Below are 25,002 nucleotides of genomic sequence, written 5' to 3'. Positions count from 1 at the left end.
AAAATTTATTCAACAAATGAAAAACACATCTGCTGAACATTTAACAGAACTGAAATTACATTCACAGACCAGCTATCTTTTTCTTCTATATTTTTCTATTCACTAAGAATATTTTGTTTTAGAAATCATGATGTCTCTATCTGAGGGAAGATATTCCATTAAAGCAATGGGTTTTTTTTTTTCAGCTGATCAGCAAAACTTACTGAATATCTTCTTTGTGCTCAACTCTGCCATAAACTGTATGGAAAATGCTGCTTAAAGAAATACTAGATTTTGAAATGCTCCTTTGGGATTTAACAGCTTTTTAAAAATGCATTCTATGTAAATCATACCTCAGTAAATTTAATGTTAAAAAATAGTAAATAAATGCAACTAAAACGTACTGAGACTAAAAAATTAATCATGGCCAAGGAAGCCAAGAGGCATCTTTACATTCTAGTAAGTTTATATAAAAGATTGATATAGAAGAGGTACCTTTTATAGGCAAATTACTTTTCAACATTTCTTTCAGTATTACAATACGAAATGTCAGCAGGGTACAACTTGACAATCAGTTTGTAACATGTACAGTGTTGATTTATTTATTACAGTAGTTTTCCTGACATAATCACTACCTTAAGCAGTGTGTAAAGGTCTGAACTCTTTGAACATAAACATTCAGGTATTCTAGAGACACAGTGTGGCAGAGTGGTAAGAGTGCAGGCTGGTTGTCACTAGGTTTGGATTTGAATTCTGACTTTATCACTTTCTGTTGCATGAACTTAGACTAGGCTACTTAACCTGTCCCTTTTCTCTTTATCTTTCTGTCTCTATTCTCTCTCATTCTCTCTCTCTCTCTCTTTAATTATCTTTAAAGATCTATCTTACATGACTGTTACAAAAAATTTTTTTAAATAAATTATAAAATATTTCATATAGTACTTGGCACATATTAAGTGCTCAAAAAGTTAGTAAATATATTGTTATCTATTAATGCTTTATAGATAAAATGGAAAATTTCCATTGTAAATAGCTTTTACTTACAGCGTGATCCTTATGTCCTGGGCTCGTAGGAGTCTGCTGATCTTCTTACCTGTAATAAGTGTACATCATTCTGTGAATGATTCTTCACAGAATAGGTTCTTGCTGACAAAGATTGTTTTGATCACTTTTTTCTTAATTATTTATACTCTTTAACTGTTTTGTTTCTGAAGTTCTTTCAATCAAAATGACACTTTCTTTAGTAATATTGAATACATTTCTTTTAGAATTAATTAGTTTGTCAAAAATATTGGAAGAAATGGTGGGATACTTATTCTTAATGCTTCTTTTAATAAAATGATGACAACTGTTTTTAATAAATTGGTTAAATAAGAATATTTTTTTGCCATCCATCCTGTCTTATATATTAGTTCTATTACAAATTTTAGAGTTATCACTTAATGTATCTTAAATCTTAATTATAGTATGAAATAATAAAACAACTGGATTCAATAAAAAGAAAACTATTACTTGGGATCTATCTTAAATTCAAGGTTTAAGTTTAGGTACTGTTAAGGTTATAATTTTTTTTAATGGATGAGATTTCCTGTGATATGGATATCTATCAAAGGGCTATATATAAATGATTAATAAAGTGATATATAGATAGGAAAAATAGCAGGAGTTACCTGTTCTGATAGCTTTGGTAATGTCCAGTGAGTAAATAGAGTAGTATTTTGAAAGGCAGCTGTCTGGAAACAGCATTGTCCAAGAAACGTTTGTTCCTTATTTGTAGTTTCTAGCTTTACCTTCTGTATACCATTTGAAATTCTGTCTTCTCAATTTTTTCCACCTTTAGATTCTTCTTGTGCTACTTCCTTTTGCATTTAATACAAAATATGCTATACTAAATGGAAAAAAAATACTGAAGTTGTTGAATATAGAATTTTCAATATGGAATATTTGTACCTGAAAAGGAAATGTACCCATAAGGAATGAAATATGGAAAATGTTGATAATAATATTTTAATTATAATCTGAGCCTTTTTAAAAAAATTTATTTTGTTGAAGTACAGTTGATTTACAATATTGTGTTAATTTCTGCTGTACAGCAAAGTAATTCAGTTATACATATATACACATTCTTTTCCATATTCTTTTCCATTATGGGTTTATCACAGGATATTGAATATAGTTCCCTGGGCTATAGAGTAGGACCTTGCTTTTTTTTTTTTTAATTACTTAGTTTATTTCATTTTTGGCTGCGTTGGGTCTTTGTTGCTGCACATGGGCTTTCTCTAGTTGTGGCGAGCGGGGGCTACGCTTCATTGCGGTGCGTGGGCTTCTCATTGTGGTGGCTTCTCTTGTTGCAGAGCATGGGCTCTAGGTGCGCGGGCTTCAGTAGCTGTGGCTTACAGGCTCTAGAGCACAGGCTCAGTAGTCGTGGCACAGAGGATTAGTTTCTCCGTGGCATGTGGGATCTTCCCGGACCAGGGTTCGAACCCATGTCCCCTGCAGTGGCAGGCAGATTCTTAACCACTGCGCCACCAGGGAAGCCCCTGAGCCATTTTTGTGCTTATGAAAAATTTCAAACATAGACAAAGAGTAAAAAGGACCCAAGGGATACCAAATATCCATCGCTGACTTGCAATAATGGTAAAAAAATTTTCCAACTTGCTTCATCTTATTTTTTTTAGTGTGTTATGGAACAAATTCCAGACACCATACCATTTCACACCTACATATCTCAGTATGATGCTGAGACATTTTAAAAGTTGTTGACCAGGAATTGGTAATGATTTTCATGCCATGCCATAAATTTTTTTCAATTTACCAGGAAGTTTTAATTTGTATGCACTTAACTTCAAATTATATAGAGCAACAGAGCTACAAGGAAAAAATAGACAAATTCAATATCATAATAGGAGATTTAGCATACTGCTGTTATTCGCTGATAGAGGATACCTTTTCAGAACCAGTAGACACCCCCCCCCAAAAAAAGTTAGTAAGGATATAAAAAACTTAAATAATGTAAGCAGCAAATTTGATTCAACAAGCAGATATATAGTCACTATACTCCGAAACTTTAAATTACAAATTATTTTCAAGCACAGTTGGAACATTTTTAAAACTGACCATATTGTGCTATAAGGCAAATTTTAACAAATTTCAAAGTATTAAAATTATACGAAGTGTGTTTGTTGACTTGTAGTTAAGCTACAAATCAGTAACGAAAAAGTAACTAGAAGTTATGAAATACACTACTTCTAAGTAACACCCCAAAAAACAAATCACAATTGGAGTTAGAAAATAAGTTAAACAGAATGATAATAAAAATATTACATACCAAAACTTGGATGTGACTAAAGCTGTGCTTACAGGAAAATGTATAGTCTTTTTTTTTCCAAGGTAACAGTAGTGTTTTTTTTTTTTAATTACACACGTCTATAAACTTAATAAATAGGTTTTCTCTATTTTTTTTATACAACAGGTTCTTATTAGTCATCAATTTTATACACATCACTGTATACACGTCAATCCCAATCACCCAATTCACACCACCACCCCCACACCCCTGCGGCTTTCCACCATTGGTGTCCATACGTTTGTTCTCTACATCTGTGTCTCAATTTCTGCCCTGCAAACTGTTTCATCTGTACCATTTTTCTAGTTTCCACATATATGCGTTAATATACAATATTTGTTTTTCTCTTTCTGACTTACTTTACTCTGTATGACAGTCTCTAGATCCATCCACGTCTCAACAAATGACCCAGTTTCGTTCCTTTCTATGGCTGAGTAATATTGCATTGTATATATGTACCACATTTTCTTTATCCATTCATCTGTCAATGGGCATTTAGGTTGCTTCCATGACCTGGCTATTGTAAATAGTGCTACAATGAACATTGGGGTGCATGTGTCTTTTTGAATTTTGGTTTTCTCTGGGTATAGGCCGAGTAGTGGGATTGCTGGATCATATGGTAATTCTATTTTTAGTTTTTTAAGGAACCTCCATACTGTTCTCCATAGTGGCTGTATCAATTTACATTGAGGGTTCCCTTTTCTCCACACCCTCTCCAGCATTTGTTGTTTGTAGATTTTCCGATGAAGCCCATTCTAACTGGTGTGAGGTGATACCTCATTGTGGTTTTGATTTACATTTCTCTAATAATTAGTGATGTTGAGCAGCTTTTCATGTGCTTCTTGGCCATCTGTATATCTTCTTTGGAGAAATGTCTATTTAGGTCTTCTGCCCATTTTTGGATTGGGTTGTTTGTTTTTTTAATATTGAGCTGCATGAGCTGCTTATATATTTTGGAGATTAATCCTTTGTCCATTGATTCATTTGTAAATATTTTTTCCCATTCTAAGGGTTATCTTTTCATCTTGTTTATGGTTTCCTTTGCTGTGCAAAAGTTTTTAAGTTTCATTAGGTCCCATTTGTTTATTTTTGTTTTTATTTCCATTACTCTAGGAGGTGGATCAGAAAAGACCTTGCTATGATTTATGTCAAAGAGTGTGCTTCCTATGTTTTCCTCTAAGAGTTTTACAGTGTCTGGTCTTACATTTAGGTCACTAATCCATTTTGCGTTTATTCTTGTGTACGGTGTTAGGGAGTGTTCTAATTTCATTCTTTTACATGTAGCTGTCCAGTTTTCCCAGCATCACTTATTGAAGAGACTGTCTCTTCTCCATTGTATATCCTTGCCTCCTTTGTCATAGATTAGTTGACCATAGGTGCGTGGGTTTACCTCTGGGCTTTCTGTCTTGTTCCATTGATCTATGTCTCTGTTTTTGTGCCAGTACCATATTGTCTTGATTACTGTAGCTTTGTAGTATAGTCTGAAGTCAGGCAGTCTGATTCCTCCAGCTCCGTTTTTTTCCCCTCAAGACTGCTTTGGCTATTTAGGGTCTTTTGTGTCTCCATACAAATTTTAAGATTTTTTTGTTCTAGTTCTGTAAAAAATGCCATTGGTAATTTGATAGGGATTGCATTGAATCTGTAGATTGCTTTGGGTAGTAGAATCATTTTCACAATATTGATTCTTCCAATCCAATAACATGGTATATCTCTCCATCTGTTGGTATCATCTTTAATTTCTTTCATCAGTGCCTTATAGTTTTCTGCATACAGGTCTTTTGTCTCCCTTGGTAGGTTTATTCCTAGGTATTTTATTCTTTTTGTTGCAGTGGTAAATGGGAGTGTTTCCTGAATTTCTCTTTCATATTTTTCGTGATTAGTATATAGGAATGCAAGAGATTTCTGTGCATTAATTTTGTATCTTGAAACGTTACCAAATTCATTGATTAGCTCTAGTAGTTTTCTGTTGACATCTTTAGGATTCTCTGTGTATAGTGTCATATCATCTGCAAACAGTGACAGTTTTACTTCTTCTTTTCCAATTTGTATTCCTTTTATTTCTTTTTCTTCTCTGATTGCTGAGGCTAGGCCTTCCAAAACTATGTTGAATAATAGCAGTGAGAATGGACATCCTTGTCTTATTCCTGATCTTAGAGGAAATGCTTTCAGTTTTTCACCATTGAGAATGATGTTTGCTATGGGTTTGTCGTATATGGCCTTAATTATACTGAGGTAGGTTCCCTCTATGCCCACTTTCTGGAGAGTTTTTATCATAAATGGGTGTTGAATTTTGTCAAAAGGTTTTTCTGCATCTATTGAGATGATCATATGGTTTTTATTCTTCAGTTTCTTAATATGGTGTGTCACATTGATTGATTTGCATATATTGAAGAATCCTTGGATCCCTGGGATAAATCCCACTTGATCATAGTGTATGATCCTTTTAATGTGTTGTTGGATTCTATTTGCTAATATTTTGTTGAGGATTTTTGCATCTATATTCATCAGTGATATTGGTCTGTAATTTTCTTTTTTTGTAGTATCTTTGTCTGGTTTTGGTATAAAGGTGATGGTGGTCTCATAGAATGAGTTTTGGAGTGTTCCTTCCTCTGCAGTTTTTTGAAAGAGTTTGAGAAGGATGGATGTTAGCTCTTCTCTAAATGTTTGATAGAATTCATCTGTGAAGCCATCTGGTCCTGGACTTTTGTTTGTTGGAAGATTTTTTTTTTTTTTTTTTTTTTCAGTAAGCGAGCCTCTCACTGCCATGGCCTCTCCAGCTGCAGAGCACAGGCTCCAGACACGCAGGCTCAGTGGCCATGGCTCACGGGCCCAGCCGCTCCGTGGCATGTGGGATCCTCCCGGACTGGGGCACAAACCCACGCGCCCCGCATTGGCAGGCGGACTCCCAACCACTGTGCCACCAGGGGAGCCCTGTAGGAAGATTTTTAATCACAGTATCAATTTCATTGCTTGTGATTGGTCTGTTCATATTTTCTATTGCTTCCTGGTTCAGTCTTGGAAGGTTATACCTTTCTAAGAACTTTTCCATTTCTTCCAGGTTGTCCATTTTATTGGCATAGAGTTGCTTGTAGTAGTCTCTTAGGATGCTTTGTAGTTCTGCAGTGTCTGTTGTAACTTCTCCTTTTTCATTTCTAATTTTATTGATTTGAATCCTCTCCCTCTTTTTCTTGATGAGTCTGGCTAATGGTTTATCAATTTTGTTTATCTTTCAATGAACCAGCTTTTGTTTTTATTAATCTTTGCCACTGTTTTCGTTGTTTCTATTTCATTTATTTCTGCTCTGATCTTTATGATTTCTTTCCTTCTGCTAACTTTGGGTTTTGTTTGTTCTTCTTTCTCTAGTTCCTTTTGTTGTAAGGTTAGATTGTTTACTTGAGATTTTTCTTGTTTCTTGAGGTAGGCTTGTATAGCTATAAACTTCCCTCTTAGAACTGCTTTTGCTGCATCCCACAGGCTTTGGATTGTCATGTTTTCATTGTCATTTGTCTCTAGGTATTTTTTGATTTCTTCAGTGATCTCTTGGTTATTTGGTAATGTATTGTTTAGCCTCCATGTGTTTGTGTTTTTTACGTTTTTTCCCCTGTAATTGATACCTAGTTTCATAGTGTTGTGGTCAGAAAAGATGCTTGATATGATTTCAGTTTTCTTAAATTTACTGAGGCTTGATTTGTGACCCAAGATGTGATCTATCCTGGAGAACGCTCCATGCACACTTGAGAAGAAAGTGTAATCTGCTGTTTTTGGATGGAATGTCCTATAAATATCAATTAAATCTATCTGGTTTATTGTGTCTATTAAAGCTTCTGTTTCCTTATTTATTTTCATTTTGGATTATCTGTCCATTGGTGTAAGTGAGGTGTTAAAGTCCCCCACTATTATTGTGTTACTGTCGATTTCCTCTTTTACAGCTGTTAGCAGTTGCCTTATGTATTGAGGTGCTCCTGTATTGGGTGCATATATATTTATAATTGCTATATCTTCTTCTTGGATTGATCTCTTGATCATTATGTAGTGTCCTTCCTTGTCTCTTGTAACGTTCTTTATTTATTTATTTTCTTGCAGTACGTGGGCCTCTCAGTGTTGTGGCCTCTCCTGTTGTGTAGCACAGCCTCCGTATGTGCAGGCTTAGTGGCCATGACTCATGGGTCTAGCCACTCTGCAGCATGTGGGATCTTCCCAGAGCAGGGCACAAACCCATGTCCCCTGTATTGGCAGGTGGACTCTCAACCACTGCGCCACCAGGGAAGCCCTAACATTCTTTATTTTAAAGTCTATTTTATCTGATATGAGTATTGCTACTCCAGCTTCCTTTTGATTTCCATTTGCATGGAATATCTTTTTCCATCCCCTCACTTTCAGTCTGTATATATCCCTAGGTCTGAAGTGGGTCTCTTGTAGACAGCATATATATGAGTCTTGTTTTTGTATCCATTCAGCAAGTCTGTGTCTTTTGGTTGGAGCATTTAATCCATTCACGTTTAAGGTAATTATCTATATGTATGTTCCTATGACCATTTTCTTAATTGTTTTGGGTTTGTTTTTGTAGGTCCTTTTCTTCTCTTGTGTTTCCCACTTCGAGAAGTTACTTTAGCATTTGTTGTAGGGCTGGTTTGGTGGTGCTGAATTCTCTTAGCTTTTGCTTGTCTGTAAAGCTTTTGATTTCTCCATCGAATCTGAATGAGATCCTTGTCGGGTAGAGTAATCTTGGTTGTAGGTTCTTCCCTTTCATCACTTTACCTTCTGGCTTGTAGAGTTTCTGCTGAGAAATCAGCTGTTAACCTTATGGGAGTTTCCTTGTATGTTATTTGTCACTTTTCCCTTTCTGCTTTCAATAATTTTTCTTTGTCTTTAATTTTTGCCAGTTTTATTACTATGTGTCTTGGCATGTTTCTCCTTGCGTTTATCCTGTATGAGACTCGCTGCACTTCCTGGACTTGGGTGGCTTTTTCGCTTCCCATGTTAGGGAAGTTTTCGACTATAATCTCTTCAAATATTTTCTTGGGTCCTTTCTGTCTCTCTTCTCCTTCTGGGACCCTTATAATGCAAATGTTGTTGCATTTAATGTTGTCCCAGAGGTCTCTTAGGTTGTCTTCATTTCTTTTCATTCTTTTTTCTTTATTCTGTTCTGCAGCAGTGAATTCAACCATTCTGTCTTCCAGGTCACTTATCAGTTCTTCTGCCTCAGTTATTCTGCTATTCATTCCTTCTAGTGTAGTTTTCATTTCAGTTATTGTATTGTTCATCTCTGTTTGTTCTTTAATTCTTCTAGGTTTTTGTTAAACATTTCTTGCATCTTCTCAATCTTTGCCTCCATTGTTTGTCTGAGGTCCTGGATCATTTTCACTATCATTATTCTGAATTCTTTTTCTGGAAGGTTGCCTATCTCCACTTTATTTAGTTGTTTTTCTGGGGTTTTATCTTGTTCTTTCATCTGGTACGTAGCCCTCTGCCTTTTCATCTTGTCTGTCTTTCTGTGAATGTGGTTTTTGTTCCACAGGCTGCAGGCTGCAGGATTGTAGTTCTTCTTGCTTCTGCTGTCTGCTCTCTGGTGGATGAGACTGTCTAAGAGGCTTGTGCAAGTTTCCTGATGGGAGGGACTGGTGTTGGGTAAAGCTGGCTGTTGCTCTGGTGGGCAGAGCACAGTAAAACTTTAATCCGCTTGTCTGCTGATGGGTGGGGCTGGGTTCCCTCCCTGTTGGTTGTTTGGCCTGAGGCAACCCAACACTGGAGCCTACCTGGGCTCTTTGGTAGGGCTAATGGCAGACTCTTGGAGGGCTCACACCAAGGAGTACTTTCCAGAAATTCTGCTGCCAGTGTTCTTGTCCCCACGGTGAGCCACAGCCACCCCCCACCTCTGCAGGAGACCCTCCAACACTAGCAGGTATGTCTGGTTCAGTCTCCTATGGGGTCACTGCTCCTTCCCCTGGGTCCTGATGCTCACACTACTTTATGTGTGCCCTGCAAGAGTGGAGCCTCTGTTTCCCCCAATCCTGTTGAAGTTCTGCAATCATATTCCACTAGGTTTCAAAGTCTGATTCTCTAGGAATTCCTCCTCCCATTGCCGGACCCCCAGGTTGGGAAGCCTGATGTGGGGCTCAGAACGTTCACTGCATTGGGTGGACTTCTGTGGTATAAGTGTTCTCCAGTCTGTGAGTCACCCCCCAGCGATTCTGGGATTTGATTTTGCTGTGATTGTGCTCCTCTTATCGTCTCATTGTGGTTTCTCCTTTGCCTTTGGATGTGGGGTACCTTTTTTGGTGAGTTCCAGTGTCTTCCTGTCGATTATTGTCCAGCAGCTCGTTGTGATTCTGGTGTTCTCACAAGAGGGAGTGAGAGCACATCTTTCTACTCCGCCATCTTGGTTCAAGCCCCATGCCATAATTTTTTATCTTGTGGTAATAAAGTCCAAAGGAATCTTTTCCCCAAGCTTGAACTGCTTCCAAAGGATGTGTTTTCTAAAAGAACAGGTGCTCACCTCTTTCCACGAGTACATACTTTCATGGTAAACCAAGCTCATAATTGTAAATATCGCCCTTTTATTTACAAAGAATGCAAGTTATTAAAGGGGTACATCCAACTCTGGATCTGATTTTTAAATGCAAATTTGTGAACATTAGTGTTTATTAATAGGAACAGATTATTTACCGTACATCTGCAACCACCAATCATGACCTGCTTGCGTATAGGACACCTCAGTTGAGAGCAAAGGCTACGTGGGGCCACTTTTTTTGTGTTGAGGCAGCAAGTGGGAAAGTGGGGCAGTGGGTGGGAGGTATCAAGGTATTTTTGACAGAAGAGGTGAGAAAGCCGTTTCTTGTAATGGGATCTGTGACTTAGTGAGGACCTAGAGTTGGCAACATCGCAAATGGTGTCAGCACACATTAAGCCAAGCACTGAATCAGGGGGTATATTCTTAGGTGCTGAAAGTACATTTCAGAGTTATGGGAAGTAATTTGGGCTTGGTGTTTAAAACTATATTCAATATTATAGCCTTATATAAGATAAACTAAGTATATATATATACATATATATACATATATATGTGTGTGTGTGTATATATATATATATATATATATATATATATACTAGAAGCTATAGAAAAGCTATGAGATACTTAGGTTTTTAAAAACGTACATGGGGTTAAAAGAAATGAAAAAAATGCTTTGTATTATTCTTCCTTAATGTGTGATCCTTAGACTTTCTGTATTAAAATCATGTGGCATGTTTGTTAAAAATATACATAGCCTGCAGACCTATGGAATCCATATCTCTAGCGATGAGATCTGATAGTCTGCATTTTAAGAAGCTCTAGACTGATTCTCATCCGTATGCAGTTTAACTATGGAAAAATAAGAGAGGATGAGTCAGTGGTTCCTAAACCTCTGACCACCGTGTGGGGTCAGGCTGGCTGCATCCTTATCATCTGTGAGGCTTTACAGAGCACACATTCTTACACTCCTCTTTCAGAGACTCTGGTTCTGAACTTCTGAATAAGATTCAAAAACTGCTCAGGTAATTCTGATGCACAGGCAGGTTTGGAAATCCTGGCATTAAATGACCAACCTCTCAAGTCCTTTACAACTCTAATAATCAGTGATTCTTTGCATTGTAACTAAGATATCAAGATACTGTCTTTGATATCAGTTTTTTGTAACAGATCTGAAATTGCACAGTGATTTCGCATCTTCCATAAAAACAGAAGTTAGTGACAGGCAGAATCATCTTAAATAATCCTCTTAGCAGTATTAGAGAAGAGACCTGAAAGCAAAATGATCAGACCCTATATTTATCTATTTTTTTTAATTTTTAATTTTTAAAATTTATTGCTGCATAGTTGATTTACAATGTTGTGTTATTTCTGCTATACAGCAAAGTGATTCATATATATATATGCATTCATACATATATATACATATATATATATATATATACATACGTATATATATGTACATTGTTTTTCACATTCTTTTCCATTATGGTTTATCACAGGATATTGAATATAGTTCCCTGTGCTATACAGTAGGACCTTGTTGTTTATCCATTCTATATATAATAGTTTGCATCTGCTAATCCCTAACTCCCAATCCATCCCTCCCTCACCCACCCCTCCCCCTTGGCAACCACAAGTCTGTTCTCTATGGATCAGACCCTATATTAAAATAGTTATATAAGACCCCTTATTAACATATGCTATGTGTCATCAGATTCCTAAAAGTCAAGGTGTCCAAATCAAGCATTAGATAGAGAGGAGGGAAGTGTAGTTCAGGAAAAAGTTCTTAGGCCAACACTATAGAAAATGCATTGTTGAAACTTCAAAGCTCTTTTTTAATCTACAACCATTACACTCTCTCTCCTTCATTCCTCCAACATGGGAAAACCCCTACAGGTTGCCACAGTTTTGATGACCATCTGTCTTCCAACCAAGATGGCGGAAAAAGCAAAAACGTGGTGAATCTTGGAGCAATCCGACAAGGCATGAAGCGCTTTCAGTTTCTGTTAAACTGCTGTGAGCCAGGGACAATTCCTGATGCATCGATCTTGGCAGCCGCCTTGGATCTTGTAAGTTGTTGGAAGAATTTTCTCACCCTGTATCCCATTCCAGTTAATTCTACTAATGGAGGAAAGCATGAATCCCTACTCCAAAGCCTAACTATGGGGTTACGTTTTTGGTCTTTTTTTTTTTCCTCAGCATTAGTGGCAAGAGGAGGGTAAAAGGTAGTAAGGTGAAAGAAGAAAAGAAAGGGGAAAAAAATCTTAGTAAATATATTCTGTACAGCATCATGATTAACAGTATATGAGGATTCTGGAATGAGACTGCCTGGGTTAAAATCACTCTGACATTTATTAGCTAAACCCTGTAAAATGAGATTAAGAGTAATAATAATATTATGCCTACCTCCTAGGGTTAGTGTGAGGATTAAATGAGATATTAGATGTAAAGTCCTCATCATAATGCCTGAAATATAGCAGTTGCTCAATAAAGTAGGTCGTTATTATTATTACATTATTAGTCATGTCTGTCATGTATTAGTCCTTTAAACTCTGTCTTGATTTAATTGCATATTAATTGAGTGAAAATATGAAGCAAGGATCAATTGAAATTAATTGCACAGAAGTACCTTGAACATTGTGTAGCCTTATACACATGTAAGAGATTCAAGAGTATAATGTGGATCTTGTTTAGAAAGTATTTTTGTCAAATAAACGAGACCCAGATATGAGTTTTGAACACAATCTTCCAATTTCCTTTATTTATCTTCTGGTTTAATAAATTCTTCATATGCTATATAAATACTGGGTACAAAATTCCAAGTAAATATCAAGAAGTAAAAGTTTTCTGTATTCACATTTTAAGAAGAAAAACTAAAATAGACATTTTTACAACAAAAACCCTTTAGCCTGCCTACAAATGATCCCTTTTTATAACACATGAATATGTAACCACTGGCCACTCATATTTTACCTTGGAAAATAGTCCAAACCATTTAATATAATTCATGACATTTTTCTGTGACATTAATAGCTTTTGCTCTCACGATATTTAGTGACCAGCAAGGTATGTAGCTTCACTTAAGCTGAAAATGCAAATACCACTGTAATCACCCAGAATCATGACCTGTGGTTATTTAAGATTTTTCAGTCAGTTTCTGATTCCTGGACATTGGTCTTTGAAAGTATTTTTTTTTAATTCCAAAGTGTTTAATGTGTACTGATATATGCTATCATGACTGTAAAATGTAGAAAGTCACAGGTCTCCAGGAGAGCTGAGGCAGGTGGCAATCAAACAATTAAAGAACAATGAGATGCCTGTCTAAAGCAAGAGAGCTGACAAGGCAGAGAGCCAATTTCTTGTTTTCTAAGTGGGAGAGAGGAAACCAGCCTGTCACTCTTATGAGTCATGCATGGTTCTTCTTAATCACCAACTGGCCAGGGTTCAAAGCCAGGAAAGGATAGAGCCAGATTAGAACAGACCTTATATTTGGTACAATACCATGTTGACTCTCTCATTAAAAAATTATGTGAGATCACTATAGGAACTTTAAAATGTAAAAAAATAAGAAATTCTGTATTTTAAACCTGATAGTTTAAATGTGATTAAGAAAGTGAAGATGACACAAACTAGTTGAACAATGGTTAAATACACAATAACTATGGTGCATTAGAACTTTATGGGTAGTTTATGCTACAGTGTTCCAGATGTACTATTATGTCCATCTTTGTTTCAATCCTAAAGTCACAGATACTTTGGAAAATTTTTAGACAAGTGAGACATCAAATTTCACCAGCAACTGTCTGAGTGTAAGGAAAATGATAATAATGAATCATGTTACTTCAAGTTACTGTTGACAGAGAAAGATAGAGGCATGGGTGCCCATACAAATTGGACAATGATAGGATAATAGCATTTGGACAACTGTCAGTAAAATAAGCACCTGATGACATAGAGAATGGATTGTCCTTCCCTCTTCTGGAAAGCCTCAGCCCCACACCCACAACTCTTTCAGAGATCCTGAGTGAAGTCTCCACATGAATGCATATCACGTACTGGACTCCAAGCCACTCTTTTCATTCACGCATTTTCCACATGAGAGAACAAAAGCCCCAAGAGCTAAGGTGACTTTGCTCAAGGTCATATAAGCCAGTTGAAGTGAAAACTGGGCTCAGAGAAGAACCTTCTGATTCTATTCAGGACTCTTTTGGCAATACCGTATACTTTCTCTGAAAAAAAAAAAAGTTATTTAGGTAAATCGGAAAGAGTGTCTCTTGATACACTGAAAATGTACTTAAATATATATGGTCTCCATAATAAGGAAGATGGCAAATGATTTCTAATGGTCCAAAAGCAATTGAATCATTTTTTAAAAAAAAGGTCATGTGAATACATGATGAATTTATAATAGGAACATATAGGAGATTTTCAACTTTAAAGATTCACACTACACATTCACCCACTAAACCAGTGATTCTTAACATGTTGGAGACATAAACTCTTTAAGAACTGAATGAAAGCTATGGAGAGCTATGGAGAGAATTACACTTACAGACAAAATTCAGCCTGTAATATCAGAAGGTTCATGAACTCCCCCAAAACCCACCCATGAAACAAAAAATGGGAATAACACAATCTCAATGTATTATCATTGGCAAAGAGAGACTCTTTAATAAAGTAGTTGGAATGATTTTATTATCATTGATGGTGTAAAAACAGAAGGAATAACTGCTTCCTACATAAAAAGCTTTTAAGCTTTATAAGATATGTGGCCATGGGAGAAACAGGAGGCTTGTCACAAAGAGAGTGATACATTTGAAAGTTTAAAAAATAATCCCAGTCAAGGGCTTTCCCTGATGGCACAGTGGTTAAGAATCCTCCTGCCAATTCAGGGGACATGGGTTTGAGCCCTGGTCCAGGAAGATCCCACATGCCCTGGAACAACTAAGCCCGTTCACCACAACTACTGAGCCTGTGCTCTAGAGCCTGCAAGCCACAACTACTGAAGCCCGTGCACCTAGAGCCTGTGCTCTGCAACAAGGGAAGCTACCGCAATGAGAAGCCCGTGCACTGCAACAAAAAGTAGCTCCTGCTTGCTGCAGCTAGAGAAAGCCCACATGCAGCAATGAAGACCCAAAGCAGCCAAAAATAAATAAATAAATATATTTTAAAGTAATAAATAAAATCGTGTTATCAATAGGTTCTTTAAAAAAAAAATCCCAATCAAACAAATTAATACTGGCTTCTGAATGGAGATTATAAAAGTATTCATCAATATTCTTCTTAAAATAATCAGTCTCTTGGATGCTGGAATTTCATTCCCTCTCATCAGATGGTTCTATACCTATATGATTTCCAGCTGCTATAATGCTTAGAGTTTTCAAGGAGATTTATTTCAGGGCTGAATTCCAGAAAACATTTAAAATTTATTTTACTTCCTCCAAATAAGACTATGGCCAGGTAGTTACCAGATCACTAGATTCTCCTTCCTTCCCTTTCTGTTGGACCAACTCTGGCCCTGCTTGACCTTCTCAATCTTATTAATCTCATGGCAATAAATAAAATAAAGGGGGTTTGATACTTATAAGTGGTGTCTTCAAGCTTCAAAGTAAAGAAGCATTTTCTGATCACTATAGATGTCCAGTGATAAAGTAGATACATTGAGAAGTAATTAGCTCTTTGTCACTACACTGGACTCAATGGGGAAGTACAAGGAGACTCAAGAAGGGGGTGGTTAGTATGAGTTTCTTTCATATCTGAGAATCTTTGATTCTAGGTCAAGGCCAAGGAGTGTCCAGAGGTCAGAATCAGTCACGGTTTAAAGGAAACAGAGACAGAATCTAGGTAGACCTGGTTGGTTGAAAAAAAAGCGATAGGTGGTGATGGTGGTGGTGGTACTCATGGTGGTGATAATGTTGGTGGTGATGGTAGTCATGGTGGTGGTGTGGTGGTGGCGGCAGTGGTGAGAGAGGTGGTGGTAGAAGATAACAAAAGTAACATTTTCATTGTATGTCATAGTTAATGAAGCACCTTCACATTCATTGTCTTATTTGTTGATATAAGAGGAAAGAGTTAAGCCAGGACATGGTCCCCAAATGAGGGTACATTCAACTTCAGTTTCTCAGGTATAGAAAAGTGAAGGAATTGAAGTCACTGGTGAATACTGGCAAGAGAACTGAGAGGAAGGAAAATATAGCTGCATGTCCAATATGTTTAAATCATAGTAACATCCTGTTTTTACCATCATTGTGCAAGTGTGGCAATTGCAGTTGTTCATACCTGTCTCTTTGGGTTAGGAGACCCTTGAGATTACTCTAACATTCACAAGTTGTCTTCTATTAAATGTATTATTAACTTTTGTATCCTCTGTGTTTGGTTTCACTTAATATCTGATCTCATCTGCTTCCTGACTTTCAGAAATGCTTCACTTTTAAATATGTTCTAGAATGAATTTGGGAGTGTTCCTCCCTCTGCAATTTTTTGGTAGAGTTTGAGAAGGATCAGTGTTAGCTCTTCTCTAAATGTTTGATAGAATTCATCTGTGAAGCCATCTGATCCTGGACTTTTGTTTGTTGGAAGATTTTAATTACAGTTTCAATTTTATTACTTGTGATAGGTCTGTTTATGTTTTCTAATTCTTTCTGGTTCAGTCTGGGAAAATTGTACCTTTCCAAGAATTTGTCCATTTCTTCGTGGTTGTCCACTTTATTGGCATATAGTTATTTGTAGTAGTCTTTTATAATCCTTTGTATTTCTGTGGTATCAGTTGTGATTTCTCCTTTTTCATTTCTAATTTTATTGATTTGTATCCTCTCCCTTTTTTTCTTGATGAGTCTGGCTAAGGGTTTATCAATTTTGTTTATCTTCTCAAAGAACCAGATTTTAGTTTTATGGATCTTTGCTGTTGTTTTCTTCATTTCTCTTTCATTAATTTCTGCTCTGATTTTTATGATTTCTTTCCTTCTACTGAATTTGGGTTTTTTTGTTCTTTCTCTAGTTGCTTTAGCTGTAAGTTTAGATTTTTTATTTGAGATTTTTCTTGTTTCTTGAGGTGAGATTGAAATGCTATAAACTTCCCTCTTAGAACTGCTTTTGTTGCATCCCATAGGTTTTGGGTCATCATGTTTTCATTGTCATTTGTTTCTATGTATTTTTTTATTTCTACTTTGATTTCTTCAGTGATCTCTTGGTTATTTAGTAGCACAGTGTTTAACTTCCATGTATCTGTGTTTTTTACAGTTTTTTTTTCCTGTAATTGATTTCCAATCTCATAGTGTTGTGGTCAGAAAGCATGCTTGATACGATTGCAATTTTCTTAAATTTTCCAAGGCTTGATTTGTGACCCAAGATGTGATCTATCCTGGAGAATGTTCCATGTGCACTTGAGCAGAAAGTGTGGCATGTGGCATGTCCTATAAATATCAATTAAATCTATCTGGTCTATTGTGTCATTTAGAGACTGTGTTTCCTTATTTATTTTCTGTTTGGATGATCTATCCATTGGTGTAAGTAGGGTGTTAAAGTCCCCTACTATTATTGTGTTACTGTTGATTTCCCCTTTCATTGTTGTTAGCATTTGCCTTATGTATTGAGGTGCTCCTATGTTGGGTGCATAAACATTTATAATTGTTATATCTTCTTCTTGGATTGATCCCTTGATCATTATGTAGTGCCCTTCCTTATCTCTTGTAACAGTCTTTAGTTTAAAGTCTATTTTATCTGATATGAGTATTGCTATTCCAGCTTTCTTTTGATTTCCATTTGCGTGGAATATCTTTTTCCATCAATTCACCTTCAATCTGTATGTATCCCTAGGTCTGAAGAGGTTCTCTTGTAGACAGCATATATATGGGTCTTATTTTTGTATCCATTCAGCCAGTCTGTGTCTTTTGGTTATTCCATTTAATCCATTCACATTCAAGGTTATTATCAACATGTATGTTCCTATTACCCTTTTCTTAATTGTTTTGGGTTTGTTTTTGTGGATCTTTTTCTTTTATGTTTCCTGCCTAGAGAAGTTTCTTTAGCATTTGTTGTAAAGCTGGTTTGGTGGTGCTGAATTCTCTTATCTTTTGCTTCTCTGAAAAGCTTTTGATTTCTCTGTTAAATCTGAATGAGATCCTTGCTGGGTAGAGTAATCTTGATTGTAGGCCACCATCACCCTGATACCAAAGCCAGAAAAAGATATCACAAAAAAAGGAAATTATAGATCAATATCACTGATGAACATACATGCAAAAATCCTGAACAAAATACTAGCTAACAGAATCTAACAACATATTAAAAGGATCATACACCATGATCAAGTGGGGTTTATCCCAGGGATGCAAGGATTCTTCAATATATGCAAATCAATCGACGTGATAAACCATATTAACAAATTAAGGAATAAAGAACATATGATCAGCTCAATAGATGCCAAAAAAGCTTTTGACAAAATTCAACATTCATTTATGATAAAAACTCTCCAGAAAACGGGCATAGAGGGAACGTACCTCAACATAATAAAGGCCATATATGACAAACCCACAGCAAACGTCATACACAACGGTGAAAAATTGAAAACATTTCCACTAAGATCAGGAACAAGACAAGGATGTCCACTCTCGCCACTCTTATTCAACATAGTTTTGGAAGTCCTAGACATGGCAATCAGAGAAGAAAAAGAAATAAAGGAATACAAATTGGAAAAGAAGAAGTAAAACTGTCACTGTTTGCAGATGCCATGATACTATACATAGAAAATACTAAAGATGCCACCAGAAAACTACTAGAACTAATCAATGAATTTGGTAAGGTTGCAGGATACAAAATTAATGCACAGAAATATCTGGCATTCCTATACACCACCAACAAAAAATCAGAAAGAGAAATTAAGGAAACAATCCCATTCACCATTGTAACAAAAAGAATAAAATACCTAGGAATAAACCTGCCTAAGGAGGCGAAAGACTGTACTCAGAAAACTGTAAGACACTGATGAAAGAAATCAAAGATGACATAAACAGATGGAGAAACATACCATGTTCTTGTATTGGAAGAACCAGTATTGTGAAAATGACTATACTACCCAAAGCAATCTACAGATTCAAGGCAATACCTATCAAACTACCAATGGCATTCTTCACAGAAATAGAACAAAAAATTTTACAATTCGTATGGAAGCACAAAAGACCCCAAATAGCCTGAGAAAACCATAATTCAAAAAGAGACATGTGGGCTTCCCTGGTGGCGCAGTGGTTGAGAGTCCGCCTGCCGATGCAGGGGACACAGGTTCGTGCCCTGGTCCGGGAAGATCCCACATGCCGGGGAGCGGCTGGGCTCGTGAGCCATGGCTGCTGAGCCTGCGCGTCCAGAGCCTGTGCTCCACAACGGGAGAGACCACAACAGTGAGAGGCCCATGTACCGGAAAAAAAGAGACGTACTCAATGTTCATTGCAGCACTGTATACAATAGCCAGACCATGGAAGCAACCTAAATGTCCATCAACATGAATGGATAAAGAAGATGTGGCACATATATACAATGGAATATTACTCAGCCATAAAAAGAAATGAAATTGAGTTATTTATAGTGAGGTGGATGGACATAGAGTCTGTCATACAGAGTGAAGTAAGTCAGAAAGAGAAAAACAAATACCATATGCTAACGCATATATATGGAATCTAAAAAAAAAAAGGTAGATGAACCTAGTGGCAGGGCAGGAGTAAAGACGTAGACATAGAGAATGGACTTGAGATCACGGGGAGGGGGAAGGGTAAGCTGGGATGAAGTGAGAGAGTAACAGTGACATATATACACTACCAACTGTAAAATAGATGGCTAGTGCGAAGCAGCTGCATCGCATAGGGAGATCAGCTCAGTGCTTTGTGACCACCTAGAGGGTGAGATAGGGAGAGTGGGAGGGAGACGCAAGAGGGAGGGGATGTGGGGATATATGTATACATAGAGCTGATTCACTTTGTTATACAGCAGAAACTAACACAACACTGTAAAGCAATTATATTCCAATAAAGATATTTTACAAATTATATTCTATATGTTTTCCAGTGCATTTGTGGTTTTAGTCATATACATATATGTGTGTGTATAAATATAGAGAGATAGAAATACGAATATAGAAATATATATAGATGTAGATATAAATGATACCGATGGATAGACTGGTGACAGATAGATAGATATAGATGTCAGATAGATATGCAGATGCAGATATAGGTACAGATATACAGATTTATACATAGGTATAGATTCTACCATTTCATCAGATAGCATTTGGGAGAGGAGGGGAAAATGAATGTCTTCAGTTCATCATCACTTTCCAGTCCCTCACTTTCTCCCATCTCTCTTTTATTGTTTGCTTTTGTTGGATGTCGCATTCATTTTTTTAAGTGCAGCTTAAATACAGTGTTTACATTATGATGTAATTTTATTTCGGAACAGTTTTCATTGTTTCGTTGCCTTCATCATAGAATTTATATGTGATTGTTTTCAAGTTTCCAATTTTCTTCAGAATTAAAAAGTATTATTAAATGAAAGAAGTACTAGAAGTGTCAATGTTCAAAGTCTTGCCAATCTGAAGGTTTTTGTTTTAAACAGTCCTCTTGTCATTATTGCTATGACTACAAAGGGATAATTGGATCCGTTTTTAGTCCAGCACAGCTCCTCCTCACACTCTTCCTCTTTAGTGTAAATTTAATAAATGCAACGGTAAGGTATTTTTAAAAAGATATGTTTTATAAAGGACTCATTTTATCTTTAGGTTCATATAATCTACAAGCACAAAAATAGTTCAAATAAAAGGCACTTCTGTCTATTTTATGTATATTTCAGGTGAAATTATCTATCCTTTTTTACCCAGTTGAATATATAACATATACAGACATAGTGATTTCTAATTTACTGGTAATTTATTAGCATAAATAACACATAATGTCAGTTTGCTTTAGGAACAGTTTCATGAATATAAGAGTCAATGGGATCATAGTTTTCTCCTTAGTCTGTGGATAGAGAAAACCTAATTCATGTTAAATTATAATAGCTTCATAAATAGATAGTTTTAGGAGGACTGGTTATATAATTTTTATCCAAATTGGGACACTTTTGAGAGTGAAATGGAGTGCTATCAATAATTATACCAGTTAGACATAAACTAGAACTCTTGAGGAAAATGAAACATTTGGTTACCATATAGTCATACTTTCCGGTTCACTGCAACACATGTAATCCACATTGGTGTTTACCATCATAAAACTACTTGGTGATGAATGGATATTAGCTTTTTTCAAGGAGTTAGGAATATATGCAGACTAGGAACTATCAAAGCAAAATAATATTGTGTCCTGTTTTGAATCATAAGGAAAGTTGAAATAATCCAGTAATAACCAAAACTAAATGGTCAAATTATTCACTTTATTCTAGTGGTATTCCTATACTGAATATTTGAAAACATTCTATGAAATGTAACATAAAAAGGATGTATATCATGAATATGTAGAGTTTAAAGAAAAAATTTGAATGTCACATATCCACCACATATCTTAAAAAATAGGACGTTTCCACTTTCTTTAAAGTCCCCTGTATCTCCTTCCCTAATTACTCACCCCTACCTCCTAGAAGACACTGCTGTCTTAAACTTTGTTTTACTCTTCCCTGTGCTTGCTTTATTTTACCACATGAGCTTGTATCCCTAGAGAATATATCATTTTGTTTTGTTTCCTTACGCTGTATGTTAATGAAATTTTTAATGTAATTTAATTTATAAAAATTTTCTTTAGTGGTTAGCATTTTTATGCCTTTTCAAAGAAATCCCAAGGTAGTAATAAATACATATTAAATTTTCCTCTAAAAATTTTAAAGTCTGCATTTCACATTTAGGTCTTTAACTAGAATTTATTGTGTGTATAAAACAGGATTTTTTTTTCTTTCTTTTCTTTTCACATGAAAAAAATATTCTAGCATAATATATTGATTAATTCATACTTTATTATCCAATGTGCAACAACCATCTTAATCATGTGTCAGGTTTCTATGCATGCATGGGTGTAAGTCTGAGTTTTTTTTCTGTTGCATTCCATGTGTGCTCTGAGTTAATCTACTCTGTCTTAATAGCTTGAACTTTGAACATCACCTAGGTTGTTCTTGGCTCCTTACTCTTCCATGTAAATTTTATAATTAGCTTGTCAGTTTCTATGAAAATATTTTGATTTATTCTTGGAATTACATTGAGTCCACAGATAAATTTAGATATAATTAAAATTCAAATTGAAATTCAGATCTGAACTGATAATTCAAAAGTTCTATTTCTTTGAGTACACTTAAGTAATTTTAATCTTTTTAGCAATTTGTCAGTTTTACCTGCATTTTCATATTTGTTGGATTAAAATTGATCATAACATTTTCTTATTAGTTTTTGATCTTTGCAGCATCTGTAATTATTTTTTCTGTTTTTATTCCTAAAATTATTTCCTTTTCTTTTCTTGATTAGGCTTGCCAGATATTTGTCAATTTCATTAGTCTTTTTTAATGGTACAATAGAGATTCTCTCTATTGTATCTCGTTCTCTAATTCATTAATTCCTGCCCTTATTATTGTTTTTATTGAAGTATAGTTGATTTACAATGTTGTGGTAGTTTTAGGTGTACAGCAAAGTGATTCAGTTATAAATACACATATACATATAATATTCTTTTTCAGATTCTTTTCCCTTATAGGTTATTACAATATTGAGTATATCCTGCCCTTATTTTTATTCTTTCTTCCTTCTTGCTTTGAATTCATTGTATTATTATTTTACCTTGTTAGTTGATTGCTTAGCTCATACTTTTATTTTTTCTGTTCAAAAACTGAGCATTTACCTATTCATTTCCCTCTAAGTACTCTTTCAATTATGTCATAAATTTTGATAAGTAGTATTTATGTTACAATTTATTTTAAGTCCTTTTTAATTTACTTAATGGTTTCCTTTTCCATGGGTTATGTATATATGTATGAGTGTGTGTGTTTCAGTTTTATAAATTTCAGAGTTTTGTTAGGTATCCATTTGTTATTGATTTCTAACTTCATTTTCAGATACTGATTCTTTGGAATTAATTTAAACTTGCTTCATGAACTAGAGCATTATTAATTTTTGTAAATGTTCTATGTGTAGTTGAAAAGAATGTGCATTCTCCAGTTGTTGGGCACAACACAGAGGCTTTTCTTTCCTTTTTTTTTTTAATTGAAGTATAGTTGACATACAATATTATATTAATTTCAGGTGTACAACACAGTGATTTGGCATTTATATACATTATGAATTGATCACGGTAAGTCTAGTAACTATCTGTCAACTTTGTCATACAAAGTTATTATAATATTATTGACTGTATTCCCTATACTGTATATTATATCCCAGTGACTTATTTATTTTATAACTGGAAGTATGAAACTTTTAATGCCCTTCACCTATTTTACCCAAACCCTGTTCCCCCCTCAACCTCCCATCCCCACCTCTGGCAGCCACTAGCTTATTCTCTGTATCTGTGAGTCTATTTTGCTTTGTTTGTTCATTTTTTTGTTTTTTAGATTCCACATATCAGTAAAATCATACAGATTTTTCCGTCTAACTTATTTCACTTAGCCTAATACCCTCTAGGTCCATCAGGGTGCAGTGTTTCATATTCAAGTCTTCTATATTCTTATTTTTACCCCTCACTACTTGATCTGTCAAACACTAAGTTGTGTTAAAATCTCCTCTATGATGACAACCTTGTCCATTTATTTTGTAGTTCCAGCAATTTCTGTTTTATTGATTTAGAGGCAGATCGTTTAGAAGTATGACAAGTATCTGGTGCTATGAACCTTTTATCACTATCTAGTGACCCAGTTTATTTCTAGCATATATAAGATATATTTTTCTTTGATAATAATACAGCTGAAACAGTTTTATTAGCATTGGTCTGGTCTTTTTGCCAGTCCTTTCCTTTCAACTTTTCTACATCTTTGTGTTTTAGATATGTGTCTTGTAAAAAGCAAGTATTTGAATTTTTATAACATTTTAGTGACCTTTTTTTCCCTAGAAAATTTAGCACATTTGCACAGATTATGATTACTTATATAGATTCACTTCCGTCTTCTTCTGCCTACTTACCACATTTTTCATCATTTCATTGTATATGTTTCTTTATTTCATTTTTTCATTTTCATTATTTCATTGTATATTCATTATTTCATGCCATCTTTCAAATAGTGTTGAATTTTGTTTTATTTCTCTTGCTTTGGTTTGGTTTAGCTTTGTTTTATTCATTTTTCTTTATTAGCTTTAAAATTATTCTATTTATATTTTTAAAAATTGCATGCATATTTAACTCAACAAAGTCTAAATTTAATGAATATCTTTACTTTTCTTTCAAACAGTAAAAGACTATAGAGGGTTTTAACCCCAATTATTGTTCAAGATTTAGTTCTCTCTTATTTTTGTTTTAACATTGATAAAGTAGACATTACTTTTATTGATTGTTAGGAAGATGGTTTTTAAATTTGCCCAAAAGCTTAGCATAGTCTTTGCTCACCAGTTTTCCTTGCATCTCAGACATTCCTTTCTAAGATCTATATCTTCCTGAAGGAAAGTTTTCAGACACTTCTTCGGTGATGATCAACTGGCAGTAGCTCTCTCAGCTACAGTTAATTGAAAATGTCTTTATTTTGGCTTCATTCTTGAAAGATACTTTTGATAGAATTAGAATCATAGGCTAACATTTTCTTTCTGTACTTCAAAGATATTATCCCCTTCTCTTCTGGCTTAATTGACATTCTTTTATAGGTAATGTGTCTCCCCCAATTCCTTCTCCCAGTTGCTTTTATTGTTGATCTTCTCTTTATTATTGATCTTTTGCACTTTCACTAAAAAGTTTCTAGCCTATATTTCATATTTCATTAAGTCTGTGAATCATGTAATTGGCATATTATGTCTATTCTGGAAGTTTTCCAACTGCTATTTCTTCAAAGATTGTGTCTTTCACATTTTCTCTAATTTTTCCTTCTATAAACTGAAAAGATGCATGATAGAGCTTCTCAGTTTATCCTCTGTTTTTGACAACTTCTTTCATATTTTTCATTTCTTCATCTCTTTCTATGCTGTATTCTGCCTAATTCTCTTCCATTTCACTTTTTCTTTTTTCAGCTG

General features: G+C 35.2%; 1 protein-coding gene across 3 annotated transcripts in view; it reads left to right on the top strand.

The window, feature by feature from the left end:
* UNC80 (unc-80 homolog, NALCN channel complex subunit) overlaps positions 1-25,002 on the top strand; it is a 238,834-nt gene that overhangs the window by 72,939 nt on the left and 140,893 nt on the right. For all 3 annotated transcript variants that reach the window (XM_019938890.2, XM_033860390.1, XM_019938888.3), the window contains exon 22: positions 11,733-11,905. In XM_019938890.2, coding sequence (XP_019794449.1) covers positions 11,733-11,905 — 173 coding nt within the window. The remainder of the gene's footprint in view (positions 1-11,732; positions 11,906-25,002) is intronic.

This window comes from Tursiops truncatus, chromosome 7 (assembly GCF_011762595.2).
Source record: "Tursiops truncatus isolate mTurTru1 chromosome 7, mTurTru1.mat.Y, whole genome shotgun sequence".
In the NCBI taxonomy this organism is placed as follows: domain Eukaryota; kingdom Metazoa; phylum Chordata; class Mammalia; order Artiodactyla; family Delphinidae; genus Tursiops; species Tursiops truncatus.
Note: the sequence above shows the minus strand (reverse complement) of the source record. Positions and strands in the feature narration are given on the sequence as shown.